This window comes from Corvus kubaryi, unplaced genomic scaffold (genome assembly GCF_017639235.1).
Source record: "Corvus kubaryi isolate FWS band 111438036 unplaced genomic scaffold, C.kubaryi_AGA036_p1.0 split1-131, whole genome shotgun sequence".
In the NCBI taxonomy this organism is placed as follows: Eukaryota; Metazoa; Chordata; class Aves; order Passeriformes; family Corvidae; genus Corvus; species Corvus kubaryi.
The window spans coordinates 2,302,289-2,316,664 of NW_024582073.1; the positions used below are offsets into that span (position 1 = coordinate 2,302,289).

Sequence of the window (14,376 nt, forward strand, 5' to 3'; positions counted from 1 at the left end):
AGCGCAGGGGGGAGCGCAGGGCGGCCATGGCCCCGCTCCGCCCCAGCGCCCGGCGCACCGAGCCCCCGGTGCCGGCAGAAGCCTCGCGAGAAGCGGGGAAGGGGTGGGGAACCGAGCGGGCCCTGCAGTTCCCGCCCCGCCCCGCGCCGCCGCCGGCCCGCCCGCGGGCGCAGCTCCCGGCCCTCGGGACAGGCAGCGGCAGGCAGCGGGATGTGCTGTGCCGGCGGCGCGGCGCGGCCACGGCAGCGGAGATGCGAGGTGGCCAGACCAAACACGAGGAACCGGCACGGACCTGGGTCCGCGCAGTTCAAGCCAGAGTGCCTGGCAGGGTGATGCGTGGGAACTGCCGTGAGCGGGGCAGAGCCGTGCGTGGGCCTCGCTGCAGTTCTGCGCGCACGGAGGGTGCCGCGCGTGTTCAGCATCGTGCTCCAGAGCCTTACCCCGTCAGTGCATGACCTTGTTCCCGGGGGTGTGTGCCGCACGATGCCGTGATGTCCTTGCCGTGTCAGCAGCCTCTCCTCCGATAAATATTCTTGGCGACAGGTAGCCTCCTTAGCATAACCAAGTACTAGTTAAAAGACCAGTTGTGAAAGATGAGCATGGTCTTTTGTCCCTGCTTGGTGCTGATGGGCAATACATCGTGTCAGGCATTTCATGTTAGGGCATTCTTGCGTGGTATAACCTGCATCACCGTCTACATTACCTTGAAACTTTACATAAACTGCATACAAACATTTCCAGACACGGCACACCTTAGGGCATTTTGTGCAGTGGTACAGTCTCAGTCTTTTTCTTCTTTACATGAGTACCTTTTCCCCAAGTTTCAGCCAGTTATCATTGCCGTCCCCCCACCCCCCCAAATCTCTAATGACTTTTTATATTACAATGAACAAGATTTCAGCAAATACACAAATGATAAATTGTTTTAATGCCTTTTAAGACATTCTCATGCATTTTCAGTTCCTAAGAAACATTTCAGTGGTTATGATATGTGTCAAGAAAGAAGTGTGGCTATGTTTGTCAATTGACAGTCTGTCAGATCATGCAACTGCAAACGTGGCCAAGGTTGAGTTACCTCAGAGCTATTGCAGAAAGGCAGGTATCTGGGCTGAATGATAGATTTCCTGCATTTCTTTCAATATTTGAGAATACTGTAAGCCAATTCATTTCTCAAGTAATTCCCTTGACTTCATTACTCCCATCTGTCAAAAACTATTTTTGTTATTTTTTTATATCTACTGCTTTATTTTATAAATACATTACATGTATGGCTCCCAGGCAAAATCCTTGTCTGCAAATCTGAGTTACATCTCTGTCCTGAGTGACTAAAGGCCAATATGGAGACCAGTATTTAGGAGTCAAGGCAATAATAGTTTCTGATGCTTGGCATGACTGAAACACGAGTACTTCCAAGTACATGACTAAGCATCCAGTCTGGAAAATTTTGCAGAATGTGGCTCTTGGATCTTCTCAGTTCTAGCTGCTTCATTAGGAGACATCATTCACCAATACAATTACCTTTTTCAAATAGTCTACCTTTTCGGTTTGACTGGAAGAGAAACTACTTTTGGTCAGGGTGGTGTCCCAAAATAAACATGTTAAGAGCTCATCAGTCACCTGAACTGTAGTCATGAGCCATGAGTTATCTCCCTGTTCACACTGTTTTCCTGAAATTAGTTAGCCACGATTTACTGACTTTTCAATAACACTTTTAGGCTAAAATTTCTTTCACTTCAAAAATCCAATTCACCTCTGTAACTACTTACACCCAGCTAATTTTAGGCAGAACTCCCCTGGTGAGGTGTTTGCTTAGGAACAAGAGCAAAATTTATTTGTGCAGCAAGTCAAAAACCATTAGCTGTCTGAACATCTTGTATGCACAGATTCAGAAAGCATGTAATTTAAATAAATAAAGGTTGTTTTAATGCAATGATTCACTTACAGGACTGATAAAAAAGCTGCCAAATGACGCATTTGAATATTGATATGTGGATTCTCACTGGATGTGGCCATGTAAATGTGTGCTCACTGCAATAGCTTCTCTGTCCCATTCTCCAAATATAGGGGTTTATTAATGTGTGTCCACAAAAACATGGACAGTAAAATCATGAATCTTAAAAAGCCCTGTGAATTTCTGTCTTCAATTAAAGAAATAAAACAAAGCATGAAGGTGTGAGAAATGTAGAACCTCCTTCCCACAGAAAAAAAAAATCATCATTGCTCTTCCCTCATCTGAGTATTCTTAAATAGTTAAATATAAATACACATGTATGTATACATGCATACATGCCTGCTACTGTATCTGTTCAGAAGAGAAAGCTGCCAATGTTTTTAAAATCTGCATGTATTGCATTGTAAAGGCTTTACATCATCAGATTATAGCCTAATTTGTATATGGAGCCTTGGAAAAGTTCTTTTCTTTCTAGTAAATTCTGCACAAGAATACACCATTTTTCACTCAGACTTGCAGCACTCAGAAAGGCATTCATTGTAACTTGTGCATGTTCCTCTTGCCTTCCTGAAAGCAACAAACCATATTTTTGTGTCCAAATCTAGGAAGAATCTGGAACTGGCCATGATACACAGGTATCTCCAGGTGGACATAACCCTTCAGGTGCTAGTCAGTGGTTTTTGTTCCACAAAGTGTTTGCTTCCTCATGTATTCATGAACCATTCCTTTCCAATATTTTATTATATAATTAAAAATTTATGGCTGGCACATTACTGTTGTAAGGGAGTTCTAAAGTTAACAAAGGTGCAATAAATTGCAGGGCCTAAAGTTTTATAGCTAACAGGAGTTTTATGGATATATAGATTGATCTGTCTCTCCATATATATACAGACTACCTATGAAAGATTGCAGTCCATTACATTCTCCACTCCCTTGGTAGCCACTAGGTTTTGCTTATGACAACATGCTATTCTTAGGAAATATACAGTAACTATATTGTGTACAGAAGTCCTAACTACTTGCTATGGAAATAAAAACTTGACCACATATATATTTGTTCAATGACACTGAAAGTGCCGTCTCTAGGAAGTATATGTAGAATTGATTAGATTGTACTGTATACTTTAAGTTAAATTATGTACTCTTGTAAAAACACTCTTCAAATTATTTAACTTCCCATGGTATAGTTTCAGAAGGTGCAAAAAAATCTTTAGTGTTATCTTTTCCTGTCACATGACTAGTGCAAACACACACAAAAAATCTTATCTTTTTGTTTCTTTTCTGGTACTTTATAAAACAGCATAACCGGTTTAGTTCCCAGACATTAAAGACTCCACTCGGAAAAGATCAGTGTTATATAGTCCACTCTACTTTAAATGTTTCCATTATATAACAGGAAAGATTTAGCCATAAGGGTCTTTCAGTGTGTGATGGCTGAAGATTATTTTTTTCTTCAGAATAACCCCAACCCTTCTCCACGGGAGACAGTGATGTTATCTGAACCGAAGATATCTCTACCATTGGTAGGACTCGAGGGTACTGCTTGAACCCAGGAACAGTATCTGTATGGGAGCACCTTTAGGCTTAGAAAAATATACCTCCTCCATTTAACTGTACCATCCTGGTGCATGTCCTGCAACTTAACAGCTGTGATGAACAGTTTGATCTTGACCTGCCAGTCATGTCAATAAAAATACTTGATGTTTGTTTCAAACGTTTTTGGTGTATTTGAGTAATCAGTGAACAGGCTATTTGAGAAATAGGTGCCATATAGATTATTTAACTTTGATCTATTTCTTTGATTTAGCACTACAATTAAGTAGATTTGCTTCAAAGAGAAAGCTCATTGGTTGATGTTTTACACTGATGTGATAATGTTTACACAGATGTGCTTTGAAATCTCGATTATGGTGGATTTTTGGGTCCCACCACATGACAGACTCCTGTTATCTGAAAGGTAAAATAATATAACATCTATCTGTAACTGCCTTCAGAACAGGTCTGCTTGTGCTCGCCTCTGAGGTGATTTATCTGATCATTGTATTTAGCATTAATTTTTTCAGTTTTAAATCCCTCCACAGTAAATCACTTGCTTTAAAGCAGCCTTTTTATAATTCAGGTGCACACAGGGGCAGTACTTAGGACTGCAATGATGAAAAGGTGTCACATTACCTGCTTTAAAGCACCTGCCAATTAATTAGCCCTATACTCTCCATAGCAAATAAAGGTAAGCAGTCAAATCCATTTGATCTCTCAGATTTAGACTGTGACTGAAAAGACCATGAAGCAAGACGGGAGAACTAATCTCTCATGATTCTCTGCACCTTTTTTGTTTAAATGAAATCTTAAACCACCAACTGATTCACTTGAACTTTTGAAAGAATTAACTATGAAAGATCTTTACATATTATACTCTAATACCATGTTTTAACATTGGCAAAGAATTGCATATCTTAGATGCTAAGATAGGTCATGCCATTTAAGCCCTAAAATTCATTAGACTTTACAGAAAATGCAGGAAAGATGGCAAAAGTCAAGCTCTTAGATTTAATGTAGAGTTGTTTTACCATTTGTGATAATGACTGAATATATGTTCTACCAAAATATATTTTCATGTGTGAACCATTCTACTCTGGGAATGAAGAAAGTGCATATGCTCATTTGGAACAGGACAACAAAGGCCCAAATTGATTCAAAACACTGTAGAAATACAGCAGGGATCTTTCAGTAGATGATATTGCTAATTTATGATGCTTACAGATCTTGGCTACGAGCCTAATGAAAAACCCCAAAGAAGATGGATTAGATGAGCCAACTCTGAATCTTTCTTTCTTCTTCTCTGCAAGTTTTGAAAATATTTACCTCAAATGATGGGGCTGCCCATTTATGTTTATAAGACCTCCTGTCAATACCCAAATACTATAGATCAGTTTCGTGTCACATTAATGATAAATTAAATGCGAGGGAGAATTTGCAGAGGGGAAAGCACCTCCCTGACTATGCCAATTTCTTTAGAAATTCCCCTCCTTGTAGTTGAAGCGATAAAAGCGAAGCGTAATGCATGTACATTTTATTAGCGTTTTAGAAACAGGGAGTAAAACTGTCAGATCTTTGGGTTTTTCTTTCATGTGTGTCTGGGCAGGTCTAACCCTCAGGTAACGCCCTTTCTCCTTCTTCCCTCCTGCCTCTCCTTGCACCTGTCCATGTAATGCTCCGACAGCTCCCGCCCGTCCCCCGCTGCCCGCTCCGCTCCGCTCCGCGCAGGGGCCGCGCCCGCGCCCCCGCCCCCGCCGCGCGTGTGCGCGCCCGGCTGCGCGCGGGGGGCGCGCCCGGAGCCCCCTCCCCGCCGTCGCCGCAGATCAGAGGAAGGTGCGAGCAGAGGGGGAGCCGGTTTACAATTTCAAACGCGGCCTCCCCGCAGCGGCTTCATTAGCATATGTCAGGGGACCGCCGTATATATATACACACACGCGGGGCTGATGAACAGCACCTCGCCGCCTGGCTCACACCGGCTCGGATCAGCACGGCACGGCTCGGTTCCGCTCCGCTCGGCCCCGCCGGCTCCCCATGCTTGGGGCTCCGCCGCGCACCCCCACATGCCCACCGGGAGAGGCCGGCAGCCGCTCTCCGCCGCCGCCGCGCCCTAGCCCGCTCGCCCCGCGCCCGCATGGCTCCGCTGGCCGAGGTGGGCGGCTTCCTGGGCGGCCTGGACGGCCTGGGGCAGCCCGTGGGTACCCACTTCTTGCTGCCGCCCGCCGGGGAGCGCCCGGCGCTGCTCGGGGACCGCCGCGCCCCGGCGGAGCGGGGGGACCGCCGCGCCCCGGCGGCGGCGGCAGCGGCGGACCTGGCGCACTTGCAGGGCATCCTGCGGCGGCGGCAGCTGTACTGCCGCACCGGCTTCCACCTGCAGATCCTGCCCGACGGCAGCGTGCGCGGCACCCGCCAGGACCACAGCCTCTTCGGTAGGCGGCTGCGGCACGGCCCCCGTGTGTGCGCGCTCCCAAACGCGTGTGCGGGTGTGGGGGTTTGTGTGTGTATGCGCTTCTCTGTGTACCTGGGCGGGAGCAGTCGTGCTCTTGGGAGGGAGGTGGGATGCTGGTGATGCTGAGGCAGGTGAATGAGCCCTCAGAACCGAAAGGCTTCACCCTCCGGCGTTAGACCTTGGGGTCTGCACCAGGGCAGGGTAGAGAGGGAGGGCTGTGCATCCCAGGTGAGTCAGGAGATAGGCGTTGCTCAGCCTGTCCTGGGGGTCTGTAAGCACATGCATACACTGATAGGTTTAGTGGGAATGGTCGGAAGTCAGACTGATCCTTTTTGTATTCGCTATTGGTATCGGAGCTTCTCGAGTCTCTGTGAAACACTAAGGGTCCGAAACTTGGGCATGCTGATCCTTAGGCTGCATTAGACTGCTTTGCTTCACAGGATATAAAGCTGGACCAGAGGAGCCTAAAATGCCTCTTTGATCAAATGCTTAAAATGCTTCACAGCCAGCTTTCTCTGTCAATAAACCCAAAGGAGGTGCAGACAGCCCCAAAATGTAAATGTTTCCTGTGATATGAGAGTAAATCCTAGATAGTAGCTGTAGAAGCTGGAGATCCGAACAAACCTGCTGTTGTCAACTACATGTGAGTTTTGGTGTGTATTGATTTAGCAGTTGTAAAAAGGTGGTTAAAGAGCTTCCTATCATCCTCCCCATAGTCAAAACATTCTGCTGGAATGGCTCTTAATTGCTTTTATAACATATGGATGTTTTAAGAAGTAGAAGAGCAGTAGTCAGATAGTTCTTCTCAGAAGGAAGATTTCCTACAGCATGTAAACATGAAATAAATCCTTGCTTTAAGAGGAAAATCAAATTAACTGTAGATCTAACATTTACTGGGCTTTTTAGAATTGTACTACCTTTACTCTACCACAACTCTTGGCAGGTTTGTCTGATGTGGTTTCTTTGTGGGTTGTATCACCTGCTTATTATGCTTTTGGAAAAGGGTGGCTTTGAAAATGATATCAGAAAGACAAAATACCTCCAACTCTTTTATGGGACTCTGTGCTTTATGAACTGGAAAACTAGGATGATTTATGTGTAATACAGTTTTTAATGCTTACTCTTTGTAAAGGATTTATTTTCTTTGCTGTTTAATACAACTAAGAAACCTGCCAAATCTCAATTAAAATTGAAAACGTTCTAAATTAGTGTATAGTCCAGATAGTCCATCTGTCTGAGAGTGAAAATTGTCCTGAAATCATAAATAGTAAGCAGACAAAAAGTCATAATCGGCTGCACTATTTAAAACTACTTACCTTAGATTCAGGGTTTTTTTTTAATGTTTTGTGGTTTTGCTACTGAACAGCAATATCTTAGATATGATTCTGGCACTTCTTTTTGAGGCTTTGTTTACATTGTTAACAACTTCCAAAAAGCCAGTTCACACGTTCCCTTTCTTTCATGTTTTGTGTGTGCTGTAATCTGTGCATATCAATTGGTTAAGTACGTTGGCTTAGCTTTGCCAAATTCACTCTTCAAATGGTACCTCATCTCTCAAACAATTTATTAATATATATTACATTTTTGGGCAAATGCAATATAAATAATATTATGTTATAATCCAAACAGTAGCAAAAAAAAGCAGCATATTTCATGCACTTTAAAAGCCTGCAGTAAAGACAGCAAGTTGTGTCAAGAGGTGTGGGCTAGATAAGATGTCTGGCAAATACTTTTCTTTTTCTGTGGGTAGATTCTGTTATATAAAATTCCCATCTGTACTTTGATTTCCATTCAAATGACCTAATAATGGATGTGTTTTTTTAAGATAACTCTGTAGAAGTTGTAAAGTATATTTTCAGGCAATTCAAACATATCTTCCAGTATTTGAGTAGGCAGTTTAGCAAATAGTGTACAATCATTAAAGACTGCAACAGCAGAGTAGTGATGGCTTTAGCCTCAGTGCTGAATAAAATCCTTTCACATTCAACATTTAAAAAAAAAGTCTGTTAAATGATGTAGGATTCATGTTCCTACATGAGGCTTCTCAGACTGCTTTCCTGTGATCATTGTGTACATTTTTACATAGTATTTGACATTTCAGAGAAACTAGGCCACATTTACTATAATATGTACATTTTCTACTTGTTTTCAACTGAGTTTTTGGATGCTATGTGTTGTATGGTTACAAAATTAATTAAAGCAATATTTGTTTTTTCAGGTATCCTTGAATTCATCAGTGTGGCAGTGGGACTGGTCAGTATTAGAGGTGTGGACAGTGGCCTTTACCTTGGAATGAATGAGAAGGGAGAACTCTATGGCTCTGTAAGTACCACTTTCATATCAGCTCGTACATCTTTAGGTTTTGATTTGCTTCCTAACACTATGCAAACCCTTCAAGAAGTTCATCTCAGCTTTCAAAACACTAACATCTTTTCCTGTTGAAATATGTGATGTATTTTTGAAGTACACAGTACAGCCCTAGATACTTCAACAAAATAGAATTGATTTTTACAATGCTGTTGGGGTAATACCAGCCCTACTCTTCTTTCAAGCTTTAAAACATCTTGAGATAAAATATTCTGTTTCTCCACATTGTTGTGGTCATGTGAATGCGGTTGTGGTCATTCCAGTTTAAAATGTGAGATATGGAAATACCTTCCTGCTCTGTTATGTTGCATCTGATGTTGATAGAGTCCCTCTACCAACTCTCATTTCTAGAACAGTAGATACCCCAAGACAGAACTCTACATAATATAATTCCTGTAAGTCAGAATTACAGAATATACTCCTGTATGTCAGGTCTACATACTCTTCTTGGGTTTGGTTTGTTGACATTTAAATGAACAGTAAGGCTACACAAAGCCTAAAGTATTTTGTTTATTTATATCATATCTTTTCATGTCTTCAAATATCTAGTGACAGCTTAACTTATTTTTCTTTTCTCTTTCCTTCTGTAGGAGAAACTAACTTCTGAGTGCATCTTCAGGGAACAATTTGAGGAAAACTGGTACAACACTTACTCATCCAATGTGTACAAACACGGAGATTCAGGGCGGAGGTACTTTGTAGCACTTAACAAAGACGGTACTCCCAGAGATGGGGCAAGATCCAAAAGACACCAGAAATTCACACATTTCTTGCCCCGGCCTGTGGATCCTGAAAGAGTTCCAGAACTGTACAAAGATGTGTTAGGATACAGCTGAGGAAAGAGGCAGCTTTGGCAAAAAAGCAAACTGGAGCTGTTGGCCATGCTTTCATGGCGATGCCAGCATGAGGAACCGCAGAGGTCAGGATGCTGGATGTGAAGAACCTACTTGGTGACAGGCAAGCCTCTGTTTTCTAACCACTGGATTTAGGAGACAAAGCCTTAAAGCTGAGCATGGACCAGCCTCCTCAAGACTTGCTGCATGGTTTGGTAGCCAATCACCAGGGGGAAGTGGGACTTCTTAAAGCATAATGAACTCCTGGCAATTCTGTCTGGATGACCTGTGGCCTGTAGATTAGCAAGGAACCATCTACATCATATGGATGAGATTATGGCTGGAAGAAATCGAAAGAAATGGACTGTAAAATAGTAATAAATCCTGAGAACTGTATGTGAAGTTTTACTGGCTCCACTTTAGTGATGGACGTTAGATGTTGATACATCGTAGTCAAAGCTGGAACTTTTCTTCAGGATGGACCTATTTATACATCTCTGGATAGCATATATTTATTTTATATATTTATTTATTAAAGAGTTTATTTTTTACTGGAATATGAAGAGAATACAAGTTCCTAACCCCAATGAGAAATCATTTACAGTGCCAATATTTACCCTGAGTAGTGTCATGATACAAAAATGACATTACCTTGCAATGCATCCAAAACCTGAACATTCATGTTTCATTGTTTATCAGTTACAGATAAGGTTATATTTTGTGTGCATACCATTGCCTTGTAACTGCCCTTATTTGGAAAAGAATGTTTAATTTTTTTTTACTTATGAGAGTGCCTTGCAGATTGTATTAAATTCAAATGCACATTTAAAAAGGGAATTAAAAGTAACTTCACTTTCTTTGGTTTACTGTTATTTTTAAACTGAGAGTTTCTTAGCACACTATGTGCAACATTTCAAACCTGCAACAATTGTGAAGAATGTATTGCAGTTACCTTGACAGAGAAAGTAATATTAACTCTTGAAATCTTGATTCAAATCACAACATGCTTGATGGTTTTTGGCCAAAGGATTCGTACTGTCTTTACTAACACACAAATAACTATTCTCTGTAAAATTTTCATGTAGTAGTCTCCTCACTATATAAGATGTTTTAATTATATTCCCTATCAATATGGTTAAGGGGAAACAAGTTCAGAGTACAAGGTTTCAGATACTGCTGAATGAAAAGCTTCTGTGAGCAAGGGTTGTTTTTCCACTGGGTACAGAGAAGCCAAAGATGACACCTTTCTTACTTTAGTTCCTCATTTAGGCATTATTTTCAGCATAAGATGTTCTGTGAAAACTGTCAGAACAAAGATGAGCTGTCTCTGTGCTAGATACAGACACAAAACAGGTAGATTATACTAATTTAATTCAGAACTGTCAGTTATGAAGCACAAACTCATCTGAATATTAACTGATGGGGAAGTCTGCTCTGCAAGAATACAAAGTGTTAATGACAGATTTATAATTTAGGCCTAAATCTGCTGAAGCTTGCTGTCACATGATTGACACCTGCATGGACAACGCTGCCCTAGGAAAACTGCAGGGAAGGCAGTTCAGGTGAGGGCACCAGAGGTGTACCAGAGGTGGTCTCATGTTTCAGATGCCAATGCTCCCAGTGGGCTCCAGCTCAAGATAACTCATTTGCATTCAGTTTTATGCAATTGTATATGGTTCAAGTACTGCACAGGCATCATTTATATAAAATCAAGGTATCAATGAAGAGCGTTTCCCAGTATATAGCACGCTTGCTAGAAGCTTCACTGCATCAGAACTTCTTCCAATCTATAGTGAAGTGGATGAGCATAGGTTACTGATGGACTGTTGACAAAATCATTTTACTTTCTGCCAAATAGAAATGAAATACAGATACACGAAAGCATGTTTCAGCACTTTGTGGCTACCAATATGTAACTTACTGAGATAAAAGGTTTCATTTAAATTTTCTGAAACATGAGGAGTGGAAGATCTACAGTGCACTGAAAACATCTTAGTAAAATAACATTGTAATGCACTCCAGTTTACCATAAAATAATGATTTTATGGGTGACACTGAGTCCCATTACTGATAGATCAATAGCTGAAGACAAAAGTATATTCTTTAAATAGAAAAACTCTTCCTCTACATCTTAAAAAGTAGTTTATTCCATATAAATTGTGTAAAAAGAAGTACCTGCTGCTTAGGATATAATTCCCATGCATTTCTGGCAAGCGCACTCAGTGTTTAAACCACAGCAGAAAGAATTCTCTCTCTTTGGATTCCCAGTTTACTGTTCATCTTCAAAAGTACGTTAAAGATGTCAAGGGCTGTAATCAATCCTGCTATTATCATTGTGCATTTTTTTTCATAGGTGTGATGCAGTCAGTAACAGTAACTGAGGGTATCCCTAAATGGTGAATAATCATCTGAAACTTCTGGATCCAAACACATACCCAATATCTAAGTGAAGAAGAAGAAGAAGAAGAGTGATATGTGCTCGCCCCATTTCCATTTTAGATATATGCAAATAAACCTTGAACAAAATGTAATGGAGCAGGTACAGTGGTGATGAATGACTGTACAAAACCTCCAGAGCCCTGAAAAACTGTCACAGACTCCCTTTTATTTCTGGTGTATTGCCATTTTGCAATACACTGAAGAAAGATATCTAGGTTCCTTATTTCGTTTTGCTTGCAGCATTTATTTGCTCTCTGTTACATCCTGTCCATCATGATTTTCAGGTGCAGTTAATGTTCTTCTAGTTTGAGAATGGTGGATACAAAAGCAGCCCCTCAAAAGAGCAATTTTTATATGTTGTTAAACTAATAGCTTTAGTTGTCAGAGGTTGGGGGTTTTTTTGTGTGGGATATGCCCAGCCACTGCCCTGGAGGGATGTCTGCTGAGATAAAAGATTTTGCAATCGCCCAGCAGGACTCCCTGAAAAGGCAACCACTTGGGTCATGGCGAGGAAAGGTAGACCCACAGTCCTTTGGGGGACCCTATGCAGATCGTTCTGTAACCCATTGTTCCGTCCCAGACCCTCTGTAATCCATTGGTCCCCTTGCTGATCCCCTGTATCCCTATAAAAGAAGACCAGTTCGCCTCTGTGGGGAGAGAGCTCGTCCCTGGCTTCCCTTCGCCGGAGGGGACCCACAATAAAGCTACCTTCGTGCGGAACCAGCCACACGGGCCTTCTCGTCTCTCTCTCTGGTCTGGCTTGGCCTAGAGGCTGCCCTGCAGAGCTGAGCTGGAATCACGAGCTGATATCACTAAAGAGCTGACAGCCTCTGCAAGGGCTCCTCTGCCAGCAGCTGAGAGGAAGACACCAGACCTCGGGAAGACGATTCCTTTCAGGACCATCTCCCCGGATCGGTCACCTCTTCCTGGGTCACAGCCTCGGCCACCCCCACCAGCTGTAATACTTTTGTGTGTGGTTTGCACTCCCACTCCAAAAAGCCCAACAGGATAGAAAGAGAGGTTTGTTCTGTTTAACCAGTAGAATAGATGATGTAGTTTAGCTCCTTATATTTTCATAACTGTATAAATCTGAAAGGTGTGGGCTGCTCTAATACTATGAAAGGAGTAATCTGAAAGAAGTGACAGTGTTCAAGGTTCAGAGGAAATCTCTGAAGGCAGAGAAAATGCCACATCTTGAAATAAATTCCTGTGTGATTGACTGCCATATTTCTGCCTTTCCTCATTTATTTTTTTTCCCAGGGAAGAACCATTCAAGACAGTTAATTCAGTTTCTGTAGCAGTTGCAGCTCCGCTTTCTGCTTCCCATGGATTCTCCCAACAGCTGTAAAATTTGGCCTGTTGATCTCAGAGCTGGCTGGAAACTGAGTGCTCCATGCCAGTTCTGTATTTCTTCACATATTTTGGTTTTTGCTGCTGTTTTCCAAGTTGTGTTGGAAATAGCATACTGGCCATAAAAAAGATTTTCTGAAATCCAAGAGGAACATTGACTTCTGAGCATATTTGAAGTGAAATTGTTACTTTCATTAATCTTTGTGCACTTGATCAGGATCCAGAAAGTAGAATTCTTAACAGTCTTCTGTGGAAGCTTTTCAGCCATAATACCAGATATAGGAGAAGACAAATTCCTCTGGAAATGGGTATATTGTAATAAACAAGCTGATATAATCAGAAAAAGTGGACAGCTAGTCTATAAGGTACACCATCCTTTCATTGGTCTGAGCCATTTGTGTTTGCATGAAGCAGTTTGGTCCTGTCCCTATCTCCAAGTTTTCTATCATAAGCTTATTGATGTTATCTTTCATACTCAGGTCTGACAGCCAGCTTACTGCTTCTGTCTGAAAATTGAAGTCCCTGGTATGGCCACGCTCTCTGGTAGCACTTCAGGGTTGGGCAGATTTTACTTTCTGACGATGACACGGGAGAGTCATTTAACAAGTACACTTTCATCATAGCTTTCATTTCCAGCTACCTTCATTTCTTGACGCGCTTTTTTTGCTCTTTTTTTCATAGGCATCTGTTCTAGCTTCAGTACCCCTGTGAAGTTTAATTAGGCCTTTACCAGCAGCTCTAAGAACAATGGGTGTAATTTAGTTATTCTCTGCTTATATGATCTTAATAGTACCACTGTGCCACAGCTCTAGTTATACCATTGCAAATCATTAGGTTTGTCTTACTACTTTTTCCATACAGCAAAGAAGTAAACAGAGACAAGGCAATTTTATAAACCATAAATACATCTTTGCTATTGCCTTAATGTACTGGGCCAAGCCTGAGTCAGATACTGAGAACATGGTGGCAGGATGCTTAAGTTTTGCTCATATTGCTCCATACTGCATGGAGATGCTATTAGTAAGGAGACCTTTTGGAGATCTTTACTGCATTTTCTCCTTTCACTTTTAATGTGAGAAAAACTATTGAATTCACCACTGTTCCAATCTCTGTAATTACTTGGTAGGTTTTTTTATAGTGGATCCATTTGAAGACTCAAGTTACATGAACATAACAGCAGCTGCATGAGATAAGACGCTACCACATTGGGAGAGACCACTTCTCTGGGAGGAGAATAAGATAGATGTACATTCTAGGGACTCTCCTCTATCAATTCTCCTTTGGGCTATTTCCTTTTATGAGGAAGAAAAGAGAAATAAGCATTTCAAAATGTTGAAAAATATGATGGCGGAATTCTTCACTTCCTGGACACTTTATCAGACATTTCTCTTAAAACAATTTCCTTTGCAGTAGTATGTTCAGCAACTGTGGTGGAATTGTTGCTGTTAGTGTAA

At 41.8% G+C, this 14,376-nt stretch overlaps 1 protein-coding gene across 1 annotated transcript; it reads left to right on the forward strand.

Moving 5' to 3' along the window:
* Positions 1-5,296: 5,296 nt before the first annotated feature.
* FGF20 (fibroblast growth factor 20) lies at positions 5,297-9,984 on the forward strand. The gene is made up of 3 exons (XM_042053325.1): positions 5,297-5,913; positions 8,152-8,255; positions 8,891-9,984. Exons 1-3 carry the CDS (start codon positions 5,388-5,390, stop codon positions 9,134-9,136), a joined length of 876 nt encoding a protein of 291 aa, XP_041909259.1. The 5' UTR covers positions 5,297-5,387; the 3' UTR covers positions 9,137-9,984.
* Positions 9,985-14,376: the final 4,392 nt, after the last annotated feature.